Source organism: Plecotus auritus (assembly GCF_963455305.1).
Source record: "Plecotus auritus genome assembly, chromosome: 2".
Taxonomy (NCBI): domain Eukaryota; kingdom Metazoa; phylum Chordata; class Mammalia; order Chiroptera; family Vespertilionidae; genus Plecotus; species Plecotus auritus.
In genome coordinates this window covers 183,225,860-183,246,000 of record NC_137771.1, presented here as the reverse complement: position 1 = coordinate 183,246,000, position 20,141 = coordinate 183,225,860, and the positions used below count along the sequence as shown (strand labels likewise).

Genomic DNA, 20,141 nt, shown 5'->3' with positions numbered 1-20,141 from the left:
TTCCTGTTTTATTCTTTGTATTGCTAGTGGGGTAGAAGTGTGGGGGCAGGTGAGAACATGTCGGTGGCATGGCCAGACTAAGGTGAGGAATCAGAACTGAATTATCCCCAAGTTTGTTATACTCTGGCTCTAAGGAAGACTTGGGACATGTCTCTCAAGCAACATTGTAAGTCCTATGCACTAGAGTAGAGTGGGCAGAGGGCCAGTCTCTGACTTGTGAATCTTTGAGAATCAGTTTCATGTGTTCATAGTGCCATGTGTCAGCAGCCTCAGTGTTGGGGAATCAAGGCTGAAACACATGCAAACACTTCTGTAAATGCCTTAGCATTGGTGACCCCAAACCTGAACCTGTGTGTGTTTCAGAATCAATTGGCTTCCAAGATGGTACCTGCTGTCATTCTGGAGCTTGTTGATCCCATCACCATTGATCCAATTCCTCAGGAGATTCTTCGGGTGGCCTGGTTTTCCCCTGGCCCGGTGCTCTGCACTGTTAGGTTGAGCAGGATGGTCCTAGATGTCCAGTCCACATGGTCCTAGATGACTGCTTCCTTCAGAGTTAGAATCAATTTGTACATACAATCATAATTTTCCTTTCCTTGTACAAAGTTCCCGACTCAGTGCCAGGAGATTAGAGGATGCTCAGTGGAGCAATGTCCAGTGAGCCCAGGTTTCCTCTTGAGGAATCTCAGAGGGGATGGAGGCCTGAGGGAACAAGGCAAATGTTTCTTCTACCAAAGAAGCTCCACAGACCCTCGGGAAAGGAGGGTAATGCCAGCACCAGCTGAATGAAGCACACTGAGCTTTGTTGAGACCCCTCTGGGTACTGGCTGGCCGTATCTTGCAGAAGATAACTCAGCCCTCCTGTGACTTTCCACTGAGGTTATCCCTGCAGTCAGGTTGTTTCCATGCTGAGAGACTATGATAACCATGATGAGGTGATATGTGGAGAGTTTGATGATCTGTTCAGTGCCTTCAACTCAGACCAACTTCTCATCAGTTCAGGCCAAAGAGAATTGTTAAGAAGCATCATGAGGCCTCATTTTCTCACGGGGGTTTGCCCTATGCACACAGTGTTGCACATTCATTCTTCCCTGGCAACTTGGATCCAAATGGAATCATTTCTCAGTGACCAGAAATGACCCCGTTCCAAGAAGATGTGTGGTTATTTTCTCTATTGAGTATCTTTTTTTTTTTTTTTTTTTTTTTTTTTTTTTAGTATCTTCTTAAGTGGCACCTATTCCAAACCACATTAGCCAAGATATCATGGACAAGTCTCTTAACATTTCTGATAAATGGAAGAATAAATCCTGCCCAGTATATATTTCATGGTTGTTTTAATGATCCAGAATAGGAATTCTTAGTTTCTCTATGATAAAAATCTACTTTCATTTCTCTTAAATCTCACAGTCACCACAGGGCAATGTGTCTTGACAAGGAAATGGTGGAATGGAGGAGTAAAAACCTTCTTTATCTTTTCCATTTTCTGTTCCTATGCTAAATATATATTTTTAAATCAGGAAAAGTCCATCAGTAAATAAATATTTATATTTATAAATATATATGCAACACATATGTACACAAATAAGACCATCAGAAGGGCCTGCAGGTCATACTCTGGGAGTACCAGGTGCAAATAGGCCGGAGGAACCACCTGATGGTTTGTCTCCTGGTCTTCTCAGCAAACGGCCCTTCTCGCCCGACTTCTCTGCCTTCAGGAATAGACTGCCACCAGGGCTTGGAACTCAAACAGGAAACACACTTTGGCTTGAAAAAGAAAGAAGCTGGGGGTGGTTTTTTTTCCTTCCCTTTTTATACAATATTATGACACCAATTTGAAAAATAAATCCCAGTTTCTCTGCTTTTCCTCCCAGGTGTTCACAGAACTAAGAAAATAAATACCACATCTAAGGTATGCTGTGCAGGCAGCTCTGGGGGCTCCTGGAACCGTCTCTAAACAAACACAGCCACCAGGAGAAGGCTTCGGGAAATAACAAGTGCCCACTGACAGCAGAGAGAACCAAGAATGGAAACACAGCTTTGCACAGCCTTTTTGCCTCCTCAGCAGGTTCAGGGAAAAGCTGTCACTCTCGCTGGAAGGACGACCAAGAAATCAACGTGCGCTTGCTGAGCCCTGCCAAGGGTTATGCTCTGAGCGTCGGATGCCATTTGTCTCTTTACAGAGGGACCTTTGTGTAGGCTCTCTGGAATGGGAGCTCTTTCCCTTGGCCACATCCCATCTCACCATAGGCAGGAAACCTGCAGCCTGTTCCTTGCGAGTGTCCATGAGGAAACTTACAGGGCTGGTGGGAAAGAAGGGGGAGTTCTTCTTCAATCTGGGAAAGTCTCACCCAAGGCCTTCTGGGAATGTGGAAATTGCTGCATGAACCAACCATACCCTGGTGGGCCCCAAGTCCATTCAAAATGTTCTGTTGTCACTGGCTCTGTTAGGGTGTGTCCATTGTTGAAATAAAGAGAATGTATGGCAGGGTGAAGGTTTCCTCCTGAAGGGTGGCTTTGCTTCTGCTGGCTAGAGAGGAGAGTGTGTGTGTTCATGTGTATGTGTGTGTGTACGTGTATGTGTGTTACAGTTTCTTGTTTTCTTTCTTGGTTTATCTGGCAATTGGCACATTGTTTAGTCTTTTGAACGGCTCTTCCTTCTCAGTGAAAAGAAGCTGCTCTTCTGGGGAGGTCCCATCATCATGGGTGCTTGGTTCTTGTGAATAATTTTAATCTAAAAGCAAAGAGGCAGAACTGAATTAGTGGCATGGAATCCCAGAAGCCTATGGGAGAGTGAGTCTCAGAGAGAGGAAGGAAGGCCAGCTTCAGGTTGGAAGGAGCCCCATGCAGAAGGACGACTGTCCTTGAACAACTTCAGAATTGGCAACTGGACCCTGACTAGGCCTGAAGTTTGGCACTGCTGGAAGTGAGGGGCGGAAGCACTGGGGACAGACAAGTGTGAGCTTCCCACGTGGTAATCAGCTCGCACCTGTCTTGTGTCCTTGCTATTCATAGACTTTCAGAATGTCACAGCCGGAGGATACCTTAGGGACCATCTCATTCAACCCCTCTGCAGGATAAAGGCTTAAGGTTACACAGAATGGGACAGAACATCCAGAGCCCAGTTCTCAGTTTCCCAGCCTCCACTCCTAGCCATTCCTGCTTAGGCAGTGCTGGGATGTCAACCAGTAACTCAAAGTTGACCTTCTGTTGAACCCCTGACTCAAGCAACATGATTTGGAGAATTCCCAAGTGTGTCTCTTAGGTCTTTCCTCTTTTCTTCACCTTCTAGGAAAATCTAACTTTATTTTAAAAGCATGTGGGTGTGTTTTTTTTTTAATTTTAGGTTTTATGAGTATTTTCTCCTGTAAACTTTAAGTTAATTTGAAGTAGAAAATATTGGTGAATGCTCATTGTCATCCGGGCATGGCTTCAAAATGCTTAATCCCTATTTACATGTGGCCTGGTGATACTGCCACTTCAATAATCTGCATTATTAGTCTATCAACAACACTTATCAATTTTGATGTATTCAGAGTAGGAAGATGATGTGGGAACAAGAGAAATTTAGGATTCAAAGACCAGGGTTTGTGTCCCAGAATTCCCACCACTTTACTGTGATCCTTTGGAAAAATCCCTTAGCCTTTAAAACCCCGTCTGGCCAACTGTAATATGAGGATATTTGTCTTATTTTTCTCACAAAGTTGTGAAGGTCAACTGGTAGACTGTCAATGAAAGCCCACCATAAAGTGTAAAATGGTAAGTAACAGTTAAATAATAGTTATCTTACTTTGGAGGAGAAGGAAAAAGATGTATATCAAAAGCAACAGAATCTAGGAGCCCATTCTCATGGTTTTTATCACATTATTGGAAATGACAGTGTGACCACAGAAAGCAACAGAGGAACTATTGGAGAAACATGTTTATTTATTTTTATTTTTTATTATTATTATTTTTTAATATATATATATATTTATTAATTTTTTACAGAGAGGAAGGGAGAGGGATAGAGAGCTAGAAACATCGATGAGAGAGAAACATCGATCAGCTGCCTCCTGCACACCCCCCACTGGGGATGTGCCCGCAACCAAGGTACATGCCCTTGACCAGAATCGAACCCGGGACCCTTCAGTCCGCAGGCCAACGCTCTATCCACTGAGCCAAACCGGTTTCGGCTGGAGAAACATGTTTAAATGAATGTAGCCTTAACCAAGTGGTGCCTAAAAGAAATTAGGTAAGGAATGAGAAGAGTCTGAATGGAATATTTGAAAAATAATTTTAAGATCTGAAAGGAAGGGAAGGAAATATGCTGCTGAAAAGAGAAAGAGAAGGCACTGGGTAGAGGGGCCACATATAAACTGGTTGAATGGGGGCAAAGGATGAGACATGAGGTTGGGAATACAGATGGGATAGGGCTTTAAGGGGTTTAATGTGAGTTAATAGGGAACTATGATAACTTTTAAGCTGGAGAATAACATGATGAAAAAGAGTTTTAGGAAAATTATTCAACAGTTGTCAGAGTGAGCTGGAATGAAGGAAGAATCTGACCAAGAGGGTACTATGGAAGCCAGGTTTAAATTTATAAGGCCCCGTGATATGGAAAGGAAAAGGTGGGACCAAAAGCTGTTGTGGAAACTTCCTGAGTGATAGAAGCTGAAAATGACTCTCATGTTGGTCTAGAGAGTCTGGAGATCTGGAAGGGGAGTCCATCTTTCTGTTTTGTGGTAGTCACCAGAGGAACAAATCAAGAACATTTCAAGCAACATTTTGTGTTATGTGCCTTATAATGGGCATTATGGTTATTCCAGAATTTATGGAAGTGAGGCATAGACTGGGGACTCTGACAGCACTACTCTGTGGCATGTAATTTTGCTCTCTCTGATGACAGTAATTTGTGGCACATTTCCTTGTGGTAAGCCTTCTCTTACTCCCTGAGCACACAAGTCCCCCAAGGGGAAGAACTTCATCTTACTCACCTTGGTATTCCTGGAGCAAGTGGAGTGCCTATTCAGAGGACATTCTGTGGAAGTACTGATGGATTAGAACACCAAGAAGAGAGAGAGAACACCATGGCAATGGGGAGTGGCTATGCTTAAGGCAGAGTGGCAACTGGCACTGCCTACATTTCCCATTGATGGAACCCATTTTTTTCAGATGATAGAAGACCCTGGCTTCTCCTTTTTCTCTCTCTAGCTGAGCTATTTGCTTGCTTGTTAGCACTTCCAGGGCAAAGAGGAGGAAGTGAAACTCAAATCCCTCTCATTTGGATTTTCAGCAGTTTTGATGAAGGTCTTGATTGGGTAGGAGTTTGGAGACCCTGGGTAACATGAGATTTTGATGTGGTTTGTGGATTCTAGTACTATAGACAGCTGAGAGTTGACTGTATGTATACGCACTAAAAACAAGAAATATGAGTTCATATCCTCTTTTGGAGTCAAAGAGATGTCAGTCTCTTACCCCCTTATACCCAAATTAGGAGGGGTTGGTGAAATTAAATAGAGAAGATTTCATTTTAGAGGGTAGTTGGATGTGGCTAAACCTGACTTTTTGACCCCTGATGGAATGAGAGCATTCGTGTTTCTATAGTTAGAACTCAAATTTCTCTGTTAATTGGGCAGGTTGGGCAATTATGATTTCTTAAACACCTTTCATAGTATTTACAACATCTGACAAGCACTAGGGACAGAAGTCCCATGTTCCTAGTTTTCTGCTCTATTATAGAGGTAAGTGATACAGTGGGTTCTTGTGATAGCTTGAAATTCACAAAACTACTGCAGCATATAATTCCCGTTTGAAAAGAGTAAATTTTAAAATTTCACTAGTGCTGGGAGTTGACTTTGTTTTGGGGGCCATCTTCTGGAAATCGACACACTTTTATTACTTCAAGAGAAGCAATAAACTGAGAGACTTATTCCTCCACGTTGCCCTCTCAGGGCAAATAATTCGAATCATGCCCAGCAAATGGCCAATAACTGTAAGAGTGGACCTTTCCCTGAGCATTTGGGAAGTATCCAAGTCTGCCCTAATTTCAGTTGGAGATAAATAGAAAGGCACAAACTTGAAAGGTCTCAACTTGACTTTTTAAAAAATCAAGGAAATATTCCTGCTTAAAGTGAGCCTTGAGGAGGAGAGAGGGGGTTTGCAGTTTTTCAGATCTTAGCTATTTCTGGGTTCTCCAAGATCTTAGGAGGCCCAGCTTCATGAGTGTTTTCTGCTATCAGAGGCTTTGAAATGTAGCTGGATCATCGGGTTTTACTAGGGGTGGAGAAGTCTGGGATTTATTGATAGGTCGGGAAGTTCAACTAGATTATTGGTTTTCAAAGTGTGGTCCCTAGACTTGCAGTATCAGCATTTCCTGAAAACTTGTCAGAAATGCAAATTCTTAAGGCATCCAGACCTACTGAATAAGAAATCCAGCAATCTGTGTTTTGAAAGCCCTCCAGGTTATTCAAATGTATATTAAAGTTTGGGAATCACTGGACTAGTAGAATCCCTTTCAACTTTGAGATCCTACTGGTACTATTATCTAACTCTGAGAGAAGGTTCTTAATTTCAAAGCTCAAATGATGCCGCCTAACTGGTGATAAAGCATGAGAGGCCATCTTACAGTGCTGCAAGCACAAGGCAAGTCTTTAAATTATGACTATTTTATACACAAAAATCTTTTATGTATAAACAAATATATCCCCACTTTTGAGAATTTAGAAATTATGGAAAAAAATTTAAAAATCACCTAGAAGTAATTGCTGTTAACTTTTTGGTATATTTTTTCCAGTTTGTTTCTGTGCTTATATATTTTTAATAAAATTGAAATCAGTTATTTTCATTTAACATTATTCTGAAAGCATTTCTGATATCATTAAAAATTCATTATATAATTTCCAGTGGCTGAAAATTATTCAATTTGATGACTTTCACATAGCTTATCTAACCATTTACCTAAATGTTGGGCGTTTAGGTAATTTCCAATTTTTTTTCTATTATGAATAATATAGACATTAACATTTTTAAACACTGGTTTCTATATTTCTGGAAACTTGTATTTTACTTAGAATAAATACCTAGAAGTATATGAACAATTTTAAGGGTCAGAGTAAATGAACTGGATCAATGTAAATTAATATTTGCAAGGATCTTCTTGATACATGGCTCCTAATGCTTCCCAGCGCAGCTGTACCAGTTTATACTCTGGCCTCACTGGTTGAATGTGCCTGACTCGCCACACCCTTGACAACAATGAATATTATTTTTAAAAGAAAAACAAATTGTGCTAATTTGGTAAATGAAACATGTCAGGGCTTTCTCACTATTTTAATTTGAAATTATTTCTCCTCCTTTTTCTTAATTTGTTATATTAAATATTATTTCATAGGTTTATTAGCCCATGGCATTTCTTCTGTGAATTGTCTATTCACAACTGCATTCCTAGTATTTTCTCCTGCTGGTTTCTAAGAGATGATTATACATTATGCTCATTGAGATAGCTGTTGCAAACATCTTGTCCTTAACCTTTTAAAGATCTATATTGATTCTTGACTTGTAGAGACTTAAACTTGTTAATAGTCCAAAATGTTACGTTTTCCTCTTGAAAAAGTCCTTGCTCACAGTGTGATGACAATCACCTATATTTCCCCCCCTAGCTAGTAACATTTAATTCTTTAATAGAATTAGAGTTTTTCTGTTTTGTTTCTGGGGTATAGAGTTGAGAAGTTGTTATATAATGACATTTTCCCAGTCAGGTAATTTTTTGGCTAGTATATGTTAAACAGTCCATTGCCTTTAAATTAGTTTATGATCTTCCTTTTTTTTTTCTTCATTAGTTTTTATGTACTAGGGTTTCTTAGGGCCTCTTCTGTACAGTTGATTTATCTATACAATATTGTGCCAACTACTGTGGCTTTATAGCTGTTTTAATATCTTGTGGGAAGCCCTTCCTCATAGTTCTTTCATTAAATGCCTTCACTATTGCATTGGTTGTTTTTTTTTTAAGTTAAAAAACAATTGCAATAAGATTTTGTTTGGGATCTCTATTTAGAAACAGGTTTCTAAATTCAAATCTTTTAAAAAATATTTGTTAAATCTTTAAGTCTTCATCTATTTTTATATCTCTCATATTATGTAATGTGTTATCTATAATAATAAAAGTGTAATATGCTAATTAGACCAGACAGCTGAGCAGTAGAACCAGAAGTTGGGGCTGTGAGGGCCGAGCCCCTTGCACGAATTTTGTAAATCGGGCCTCTAATAATTAAATAAAACCATTACCGCATTTATATTTTTATTGCAATTATTATATATTTTTACATTTTAATAGCTATGATCACTGGTTTTCTCTTTTTGAAATTAGGTTTTCAAATATTTGACATGTTTAAAGAACTAGTTTTAGATTTTCCTGTTTTTAAATTATTTAATTTCTACTTTATTTTTATTATTTTCTTCCTTCTGCCTCTCCTATTTTGTTTTATTCTTATTATTCTAATTTTGGAATTATTCACTATTTTTTTCCCTCTTTTGAATGATAGGTGTATATGAGTCTCTGAACATACCTCCAAATATGGTTTAAGCTATATTCTATAAGTTTTGAATGAGAGCCTTTTAATTTTTATTATTCTTAGTCAATAATGGTGGTTTTAATCTCTTGAATCTACTGTTCTTTAGAAAAATTTAAAATCACTGAATAATTAAATTTTGTTTGCTTATTTATTTAATTTTCTACTATTAGTTTCTAGTTTTATTGCTTTGTGGTTAAATAAAATAAACTTTATAATTTCTGCTTCTAGATTTTATATAGATTTTTTTGGTAAATTTGTTTGTGATCTATTTTAGTAAATATTCTGTGGATCCTTGAAAAAAGTGGAGATATTTAATTTGTTTATAGGTTATCAAGTTATTTCATCCAAGTTTTATGTCACTTATTTATTTATTTTTTAAAGGTAAAAACAAATATTTTAAAGCCTCTCAATATTGGTCTTTCTGTCAATTTTTTCTTATATGTCATTTTTTTTCTTCAGAATATACACTGAGTGGTCATATTATTATGATCTCTGAACACATAATAATCTGGCCACTCAGTATATATATATATATATATATATATATATATATATATATATATATATATATATTAGAGGCCCAGTGCATGAATTCGTGCATGGGTGGGGTCTGGCCAGCCTGGCCAGGGGGAGGGGACATGGGCAGTTGGCCGGCCTGCCTGCTGGTAGAACTCCTGGTCGAGGGGACAATTTGCATATTAGCCTTTTATTATATAGGATATACACTGAGTGGCCAGATTATTATGCATTCAGAGATCATAATAATCTGGCCACTCAGTGTATATTGATCCTATTTCTCACATTATGTATTTTGATTCTATTATTAGATACCTAAAATTTTATGACCATTACATTATATCTCATACTTGACTATACTTTTTATCAAATAAAAGTGACCTTCTTTATTCTATTTTGTGATTTTGGCATGTTGGCTAGTTAGTTTGTCTAAAATTAATATAATTAACAATTACATTTATTACTTTTAATTTCTCTATGCCTGAAAAAGGATATGACAAATAAATATATATATGCTTTTGTTTTAGGTATATCTCATAAGCATGACATTAAATTTTAATTTTTAATCTCCTTTTATTAGGGGACTTTAACATACTTATATTTTTTTGTCATTATTGATGTATTTAGTCTTAATCTCTTTCATCATACTTCAAAAACAATTTTTAATGTTTGCTTATTATTTGCTTTCTGTTTTTGCTACATTGATAAGGCTCATAAATTTTAAATTTTCCCAGACTTGAAAAGTGTGTGCCCTGTTTTTAGTTTCACTAAAGGATTATTTAGTTATTAAAATTTTCTTCTGAGAAACTCTTTTAAATAGACAAGGTGAAAAGATACAATGAAAAATTTAACCTATCTTTATTATTCCTTCAACAATGTCTCCTAAATGCTTTCAGTGTTGTTTAATAGAATTTTAGGTTTGGGATCCATGTTACTATTGCTTCCATTATGTATCTTCTCTTGCAAAGAATGATCCATTTGCATTTATTTGTATAACTGTATTTAACAGTTTTTTAAAACTTCATTTTAATTTAACTGTCTTCAGTTTTTATCGAAAGTTCTTTTGTGCTGTGATGTCCCAGTAGAAATCTCATGAAAACTCTTTTTCTGGTGGAAGACCACTTGATATTCTGAAGGGCTCAAAACAGCAGGTTATTGAGGCATCTGAATACTTACCAGAGTGAGAAAATTTAGAAATATTACTTTCATCTTTTGAGATTTGTCTCATGATAGTATAGAGAATATTACTAATGTAAATATCTTGAAGACCCTGGGTCTCTTTACCACAGAGTTTCTAGCTGTGTTTCAGCAGAGAAGAAACTAAGAAGAAGGCTGCCTGGCTACTATAGTATTGCTAAGTGGAGAGCTAACATAGTATAAAGGGAATGAGGATGTCCCCTTTGTTTTTGTTTGTTCAGTTGTTCAGTCCTTTGTTCACTGTTCAACAAACATTATTGCACAACTATTAGAAAACCAGACACAGTGTTAGGTTCTGGGTGAACACCATAAACAAAATAGATAACTTATGTGGTTACTCTTTCAGTGGAGTTCTCAGATAGGTCCTCAGGGCTGTGGTGAACTCATGATGAGTGTGTCCATGCACTGTGGGAATCCCCCCCGAACCCCTGCCCCCAGGAGCTCCTGTGGGTGACTAGTTGGAAGTTCTAGGTCAAGTGTGCAGATTTGACTTCAACATAAAGAAGCACTTTTTAACAATTAGACTTGTTTATCAGCAGAACAGTTTTTCTTTTGGTGTGGTAAATTCCCTGCCACTGGAATGATTCAAGTTGAGGCTCTCAAGGATAGTATAAACAAAGTCTCAGAAGAATCGTGAGCTTTCATTCAATTTTGGAACTGATGTCTCACAAGTGCCTGAAACATAGCAGGTATTCAGTTAAAGCTTGGCAGGTAAATGAATGGATGGATGAACGAAGTGAAAGAGAGGATGATTTCTCAAAGCCTGTGCAACTCTGAGATTCAGTGATTTCACATTAGGTCAGGGCTCCAAAAGGACCCAAAATAAAGCTTCTCATCCTCACCTCAAAGACTGGGAAAACTTACCATGCAAGGTGGCTGCATCCAGGGCTCTCCATCCACTTGCATAGGCAGCAACTTGTTTGTCCTGGAACCCCGGAGAACCGAGATAACACAGTGAGCTTCTTAGAGTCAGAGAACCAGGGAAACTGAAGTGGGAAGACCTTATCTGCCTACATAGGAGTGGCTCTCTAAGACTGTCTTAGGGGGTTATTAAAAAAAAAATTCCCAGGCCCATGTCAAGGATATTGACTTGCCAGGTCCAGGAGATTGCATTTTGATAAGTACTATGGGTGATTTTGTTGTTTTGGTCTTCAGACCCTACTTTGAGAATCACTGCCCTGGGTGAGCAGTGAAGTCCACAGAAGCCTGGGAAACAGTGGCTAACAAGTATAGCAGCATAACTGTTGAACAGACCCTCAAACAATCAGCCAGAGGGCCTGCAGATGGTGCCAAAAACTTCACTGAAATGGGAAAGGATATGAAATGGGAAAAGGCCTGGTTTCTATGTTGAGTGAGAAGTTGTATTGTGTCAATGATATAATGTCTCCAACTTGTACAAGGTACAGCTCAGATATGAATGTGTCTTGCCTTGCCTCTGATCCTAACCATGCCCTCTTTTATCTGTTGCACAACACTACACTCTGCAGTTGCATGAACTGTGGACCAGGCTTAGCTGGGAAATGGGGTCATTGGGAATATTGTCCCCATTGGTAGGAGGAGAGGAGAGGAGACAGTGTTGCTTTCTTGTTTGGGACAAAGCTTCTCTGGCAAGTAGATTATCAAAAGGAGAGAGACGAGGTCTTCAATCTTTCTTCTCTTAAAGAGTTGTGAATTCATACTACCTCACCTTTGGGAGAAAAGGCAGGTCCTCCCAGAGGTCTCTGGTCTGGGTGAGTAGGGAACAGTTGCTACCCACTGGACAGGAAGCCCTCACCTGACAACTGCCCCGTTTTTGAAACTATAAAATGTGGGAGGCAAGTTGTGTTTTAATGCAGATGATTCTCTGACTGACCCTGGGGATATTTAAAACAACAACAACAACAACAATAAACCTAATAGTCAAACAAGTAATAAGAGGAGAGAGTGGATTTTTGTTTTGGGGACTGAGGAGAGAATCTGGAAAATGCCCAGGAGGATGGAGCTCCTGGCTCACCCACTCTGTTTCTATCTGGAAATAGTCTACTGAATATAAAGAGAAATCCCTCCTTCTTTTACATGGATTTTTAAAAATTCTTCCAGGATTAAAATGTTACATTCTTTATGGTCTACATAAGCTATAGCTTAGATGTGCCGATTGGACCTACCCAATATTAGAGTCATGGTGACTGGACAGGGAAGAGATTTATCTGAAAAGCAGAGGACCTAGCACAGCAACAGTCCAGAGAGAAAGAGGAGCAAAGCTTTGGGGAAATAACAGAAAAGACAGAGAAGACACAGGGACAGAATGAAGAAAAGGGGTCCTTGGGATAGACCTTCAGCTAAGAGACATCAAGGAACAATTTCAGGGGACCATTCGGAGGCATGCAGGGAGTGTCAAGAGCAGGGTTTCCATAAATGTGCTCTGAGGACACTTGCCCAAGAGGTTCTTGGAGAAAAGGATTCTGTGGTCAAATTCCTTTGGGAAACCTGCATGCTGTGGTCCCCTCTAGGAGGTCCCCAAGGCACACTAATAGATTTTATCTGCAGAAATTGAATGGAAAAAAGAAAGGAACAAAGACTGCTGAAATAATCAGGTGGAGAAGAAGCTGATTAGTTGCATTGATTAAACAAAAGCAACCCAAATCACAGGATCCCCTCCTTTAGACTCCTTTTCTTCTAGGCGCCTGCAGTGGCTGACCTGATGGTCCATACCCTGAGGAACCATCATCCTCTTAGTCAATTATAATGGGTTTCCTGATGTTGATGGTTTAGCTCTACAAAGGCATATAGAAAATAATGTTTCTAAGGCCACTGTCCAAGAAAGAGCAGAGCAGAAAGCCTGCTTTTTGTCAGAGTGTGCTCTCTGACATACAGCTAACATTTTAATTTGTAAATATAAAAAGGCAAGGAGTCTTACACTCCTGCTTAGAGAATTTCACCAATTCATTCTAAGACAACAGCAAACTGGTTGTGGTGGACCCTCTAGTTTATGTCCTGGGTAACTGCATTATATCCACTTTGGGAAATGGTCTCAAAAGAAAGACATTACTTATAAATGTTATCAAGCTTCTGCCCCCATGCTTCCTGCACTTAAATCTAGGAACAAATCGGGAGACTTGGAGGATGCTGGGTAATGTGGAAGCATACCTGATGGTGACAGAGGAGCACTGGGCCAGCCTCCTGCCCGCACTCTTCAGGCCAGTGTAGATCTGCCCCATTTCCATGGCTCCCTCTAGTCCCACCACTTCAAGAAGCTGGTCACTGAGGTCTGCAGAGTGAGACAAGCAAAAGCAGTACATATACATCTCTGTGTTCCTCGGGCGGGTTTTGGCCAGAAGGTCTAATCCCTAGATGGCCAACCCAGATCTGTCAATATCTCTTCATCTCCTACCAAACAGCATTTTCATACTCATTCTGAAGAGGGAATTTCTTCAAAGGCCATTAAACGTACCTTTTCATGGACAGAAACCCAGTTCTAGTGAAAAAAGGTGTTGATTCAGAACATTATTATGCACCCAATGAATAGGGTGGCATAGCAAGAAGCCTCTTCAAATGTGGGGTAACATTAAAGATGAACCAAGCTATTTCTGAAATTATTTTCAACCTAAAAAGACATTGGATTGGGATTAATATAGGAAGGAATGTTGATGAATATCATTATTCATAGCTGGATCAAGTTTCTTTTCTCTGAATGTCTGAATAACATCTTGGCCCTACTGATGATGACTGATGGTTAATTAACCTCAATTTTGGCCTATGGTAAGCCAGTGGTGAGCCAACCTCCTTGGACATCCTTGGGGAAATCAGTGACCTCTTTCAGGACACCAGGTGCCTAATCTGAGCCAAGGAAAGAATATTTTACCTACACCAGATTATTCTGGGTCCACAGTAGAAAAAGAGGAACAGAAAATATTAGTCTCAGGCTCAGAGTCACATAATATCGACGACCTCCCACAGTGGCAGTAACTTCTGATTTGACACCTGGAAGAGGTCCTTTTTTCAAGTTCCTGAGGCTTAGATTGTGCCTGCCCAATTTATTGTGAAAGCAATGGAAGACTTAAGATTTGATGTTGGGCCCAAGTCTCACTTTTACAACCCAACTTTTATTTATTTAAAACAAATAAAATAAAAAGGCAGACTCTTTAAAAGCTTCCATTCTTTTGCTTACTACAGCAAAGGCACTTTTTTCATAGGTTGTAGCTAATCACTAACATCCTGTTAATATCCACAAACTAAAAAATGGTGTCTATGTTAATTTTTTTGTTTACTTAACAGATGGCTTCTGTCTTCTAAGGAACCTCCTGATATATTGCAATAATGTTTATTAGCATTGGCAAGCAGATATTTGGGTTTGTTCTTACTTTTTGTTTTGTTTAAAAGACTATTGTTTAAAAAACATTCTCTTGATGGATGTATTTGTAGTGAAGACAGTTAAACAAACCATTGCGCTGACCACAAATGTGTCAACATTGCTAATGTCTAACCTACTGGTAATCACTGATGAACATCAACTGCCAACAAACAGATACACAAATTGCTTTAGTCTTTCTGTAACAGGTATATAGCTATAGCTCCCCCCCTTTATATCCATTGGCACTCCCATTTTCTTTCTCTGGTGCCTCTCTCTCTCTCTCTCTCCATCTATGAAAACATACTATCTCCTTAAAGTCTCCATCTAATTTGGACTTGGAACAAGAAGTCATGAAGGGCAATGTTTGCTTAGGCAAATGCTCCAGGCTCTCTTAAGGAGTTTACTTCCAATAAACAACACATGTCTAAACCTCTAGTCACTTAATTAGTTCCCTTCTTACCAAAGAGCATTAAATAACCATTGGTAATCTTAGCTTACTGTGTCATTTTGACAGTGTCAGTGAAATAAACATGGGTTATGATAGAGAGAGAGAGAGAGAGAGAGAGAGAGAAGCAGAAAAAGAAGAAGATGAAGAAGGAGGAGGAGGAGGAGGAAGAGGAGAAGGAAAAGGAGGGAGGAGAGACGTATATATGGTGTGAAGAAGGTGGAGGAGTTATATTGGGGTAGAAGAAAGGAAGAGAAGCAGAACTTTTTAAAAGTTTCTCTAGTGGCAGAGGGACAGATGTCTTATAAAATGTTGCTCTTTGTACCAGGCTTTGGTAGCTGACAGAGCTGTGGGATAGATAGTTCAATGTTTTGCCCTCCTTGAAACATTCCCTGGTAACAAGATGTTCTAAGAAGCAGAGGACTTAATGGACTCAAGTGTTTCAGTTTTTACAATGTCTTGGTCTTTTAACAAATTTTCCGGTTGAATGGCTTTAACTCTAACGTTGTTATCACTTCCCACACATTACCTTACAGTTATCACTTCCCACACATTACCTTGCTTCTTGGCTCTAGAAGAGAAGTAATGAAGGCTGATCTCATCAGCATGGTGGGTGTGTGGGGGGCAGGGGCTTGCACAAACGTGGAACTGAGGAGATAAATGTAGGAGCTACTCTCAGTACACTTTTTGCCATTCTGCCTTTGAATTTGTATTCTGAATCTTCCCTAGCATAAAGGGGCTAGGATGACTCCTGTCTACCACTGAAGGAAGACTGACTGCTCTTCTATCTCTTTACCATTTCTTAACTGACTTTTCTTTCAACTTCCTAGAATGGCTATCAGGAAGCTCTGAGGTAAAGAAACCTATTTATCTCTGTTTCCCAAAACATATGAAACCACAAGGCTATTCTTTTGTATGATGCTTATGAACAGTCCATGGTAGTTTTCTTAGGAACACACTTTGGAAATACTGGCATCACTGAATTCCCTTTACTGTTTCTAGCACAGAGATACTTACGCACAAATTAAATTTGCTTTTAAAATGAAACAGAATAGAATGCAAATCAATGTCCAGGCACACAGAACAATTAAATGTTTAGAACTTAGAACCCAGGATCAGGACATCTGGTATACCAGGTGTCTGTTTTACCTTAGGTACCAATGATTCAGAGTGTGGTTTTGGCAATTCATATAATCTCCATATTATCTTTACACTTATCAATTATTAGGATTTAAGATGAAATGTCTATGCACCTTAGTAAAACAGGAATTAACTTACTTACTCATTTATTCATTCAATAGCTACTGAGTAGCAACCAAGTGCCAGGCACTCTGTTAAGAAGTGGGGTACAAAATATTTTAGTTTGGGAGGCTTTTTGTTTTGTTTTTTGTTTTAGCCAAGGGGGAGAAAAGTGTTAGGTATAGAAAATGCTGCTGTACTTGAACTATATGAGTAAGGAAACCTAAGTAACTGATTCTGACTGGTTAAGGTTGGAAGAAAGGTGCCAGTGGCATTTAAGGACGGCCTTGAAGAATGACTACCAAGGCAATTTGCTGGGTTAAGAAAGAGGAAGAACATTTCAGGGACAGGGATAATCATCTGTAGTATTGGATAGTCACAGGATGAAGAGAAAAATTCATTTAGCAATAAACCCAGTTGGCAGTTTTACTGGAGAATATAAAAAACTAGAGGCCTGGTGCACGGATTTGTGCAGGGCGGGGGGGGGGGGGGGGGGTAGGGTCACACAGCCTGGCCTGCACCCTTTCGCAATCCAGGACCCCTTGGAGGATGTAGCGGTGCGCCAAGCTGCAAGGAGGCCAGGGAGGAGCTCAAGCTGGGGCCGGGCGCTGCTCGTGCTCATCGCAGCACTGCTGTGGAGTTGGGAGAGGCTCCTCCTGCTTGCCAGCCATGAGCCTGGCTTCTGGCTGAGCAGTGCTCCTCCTGTGGGAGCTCACTGATCACTGGGGGGCAGCTCCTGTGTTGAGCATCTGCCCTCTGGTGGTCAGTGAGCATCATAGCTACTGGTCGACCGGTTGTTCTGGTCATTCGGTCGTAACGGTTGCTTAGGCTTTTATATATATAGGTATTTCTACCTAAGGAGAAGTACTGTCCAGAGATTTAAAAAATATATATTTTTATTGATTTCAGAGAGGAAAGAAGAGGGAGAGAGAGAGATAGAAACATTAATGATGCGAATCATTGATCAGCTGCCTCCTGCACACCCCCTAGGACCGAACCTGCAACTCACGAATGGAATTGAACCTCTCTGCCTCCTGATTCACAGGTCGATGCTCAAACACTGAGCCACACTGACCAGGCAAGAGATTTTTTTTGACAAAACTATAAAAAGAGGATCTGTGGGCTGGGCTCAAGTTTGTAGTGACCATAGAGTGAGGCCTCTCAGCACTGTTCTTGGTTACAAAGCCTTATGTAGTGCTTGAGTGCAATGAACACTTAATAGTACTCTCTGAGAAAGAAAAAAGGTGAACAGGGAAATGGAAAGGGGAAAATGTGGAAGCAAAGGAGGGACAGTCAGGACAACAGCATTTCTGACTTGGCCCACTTGATTCAGTCTCCAGTACACAACTTTATAAATGCAAATCTGCTGTGTCGTGCCCACACCCCAAATCCTTCAGTCATAACCACCAGTGCTGTGAAGAGAAGATGAAATATGCAGTCTTTCACACCTGTGATGAGTGGGAGCTGGCAGAAAGCTTGTTGGGAAGAAACTTTCATACAGCTGATTCATTCATTTCGTTCTTAATACCGATCACAAGAAATCATTGCCAGAACCTAAGTTCATACAAATGTGAACACTGTAGCATCAATTGTAATACAGACATACCTTGTTTTATTGTGCTTTGCTTTATTGCCTTTTTTACAAATTGAAGGCAAGACCCTCCACCAACAAAAAGATTGTACTTGCTTTATTGCAATACTTGCTTTACTTTGGCTGTCTGGAACTTAACCCACAATATCTCCGAGGTATGCCTGTAGTGAAATCTTCTCTCTCTTATTCCTATCTCAATGGAAATAGTTAAATTAGTTACATGGTATCCATATGATAGAATTTTATGCTGCCATTAAAATATTTACAAAATTTCAAAAACATTAAACATGTATATGTTATAATGTTAAGTGTGAAGGAGGGATATAAACTTACTTATAGAGCCTGATCTCAACTATGTAAGAATATGCATAGAAGAAAAGGACAAATTACCCTAAAATTGTAACAGTGGTGAGTTCTGGGTAATTAGATTAAAGGTGATTGTTATTTTCTGCTTTATGCTTTTCTAGGTGTTTCATATTTTTTATAAGTATGATCAATGTTACAATTTAAAAGTCCTTAAAAGAAAACCTATCAATCGCTCTTCATACTTGTAAAGATGATGTAAATTCCTGGCTCGATGCCCAAGACCCATTCCCATCTGGCAAGAGGCTGCCTGTGCAGTTTATTTTCTGACATTGTAGGGCTAGGTACCAGCTCCAGACATACACAACAGCATGGAATTCCCCAGGTAAACCCTTCTGTCTCCCTCCTTTGTGCCACTACATATGCTGTTCCCCTGCTTGAAATGCCCTCTTCCACTTTTTACTGTCCATCAAAACTCAGTTCAAGTGCCATCAACTTCAAGAAACCTCCCTGGACTTCCATGCCTGCAGTTTGATTTAGGTACTCCTCCTTAAACTTCCCCAGGTAGATATGGTCAAAGAAAGAACAAGGGGCTGAATGTATTGTTGCAGGAATTACTGGGCCTGGTTTGAATAGGGAAAGAGGTGAAGGGCTGGATGGAAAGGGAGAAGGCCCATAAGACACTTGATGAGTTCAAGGACCAGGTATTCTGAGACAGTGAGAGAAAGAGGGTTGGAAAGAGGTGTTGTGAGCAAAGCAGCTCCAGTGCATGACAAGTTCTGCCTGTGGCCCCAGTAGTGGGCAACCAAAGTAGAGGGTGGTGATGAGGATTGGAGTCAAGAAGTGAGGCAAGTTTGGTGGTTCCTAAACTTTGCTGCCTGTTAGAGTTACAGCAGGTCCTCAAATAATGTCGTTTTGGTCAACCTCATTTCATTGTAATGTTGATGAAATGCCACAGGAACTTAACTCTTGTTTATATCAATTCGCCTATGGTAAAACTGGTTTCATTGTATGTCATTTTGCTTAAAGTGGCAGAACCTATCGAATATATTAAGTGAGGACTTACTGTACCTGGAGAGTTTTTACAAATAATGATGCCTAGGTTGCACCAGTTAAATCAGAATGAGCTAGGTATCACTCTTTATTTTTTAAGATTACAGAATGGAGCACTGTTTGGGAACCACTGGGCTAGGTTTTTGGATGGGTCATTCCCATAGGCCAGTGGTTTCCACGGTGTGGTGTCAGAGCAGCAGCATCAGCGTCACCTGGGAACTGGTGGAACATAAATCCTTAGGCCCCACCCCAGACCCACTGAGTCAGAAACTCTGGGTTGTGCCCAATACTCTGTGTTCTAACAAGCCCTCTAGAAGATTCTCGGGCACACTCAAGTTTGATAACTTGAGCCCTAGGCAATAAAACTGTCCCAACGCATGCAGGAGTTGGAGTGAAAAGGAATATCAACAAGTTACTTCCTATTGTTTTCATCTGGAACTTCTTCACTTGAAAATTCAGAATTAGGAATAATGATATTGATATCGAAGTGTGGTTATGCGATTAAATGTCAGACTTGTATGTGAAAGAGTGGACATTAAAAATATATTAGTTTCACTTTCCTTTCCTGCCACATTCATCCTGTCAACTGTCAACAACATCTAATTGTTTATCTACCTTCTTAGAGCTGTATATAAGAGTCCCCAAACAAAAATATTTGGGCTAAAACATACAAAAAAATGTTTCATGTTCCTCATACTTTCTTACATCCATGGAGAGGCTGCAAATCCAGGTGAGCTTTAGATTAAGTGAGCATCCTGCTCAGTCTGGTTTTTCCTCCTTTAATCTCTTTCCAGATTCTGTTCATTTGCCTACTTCTTTGATCTCAGCAAGCCCCATTTTGCTTTTATTTTTTTTAGTTCTTCCCACTGTCAGGAGGAGGGGATGGATCTCAAAACTGACAGGTAAAGCTGGCAGAGC

General features: G+C 39.6%; 1 protein-coding gene across 11 annotated transcripts in view; it reads right to left on the bottom strand.

Moving 5' to 3' along the window:
* Nucleotides 1-1,159: 1,159 nt before the first annotated feature.
* Nucleotides 1,160-20,141, bottom strand: part of DGKG (diacylglycerol kinase gamma) — a 206,378-nt gene continuing 187,396 nt past the window's right edge. For all 11 annotated transcript variants that reach the window (XM_080655804.1, XM_080655809.1, XM_080655807.1 and 8 more), the window contains 3 exons: nt 13,389-13,509; nt 11,127-11,187; nt 1,160-2,731 (listed from right to left, as the gene is read on the bottom strand). In XM_080655804.1, the coding sequence (XP_080511930.1) occupies nt 2,633-2,731; nt 11,127-11,187; nt 13,389-13,509 (281 nt within the window). In that variant the 3' untranslated portion in view covers nt 1,160-2,632. The remainder of the gene's footprint in view (nt 2,732-11,126; nt 11,188-13,388; nt 13,510-20,141) is intronic.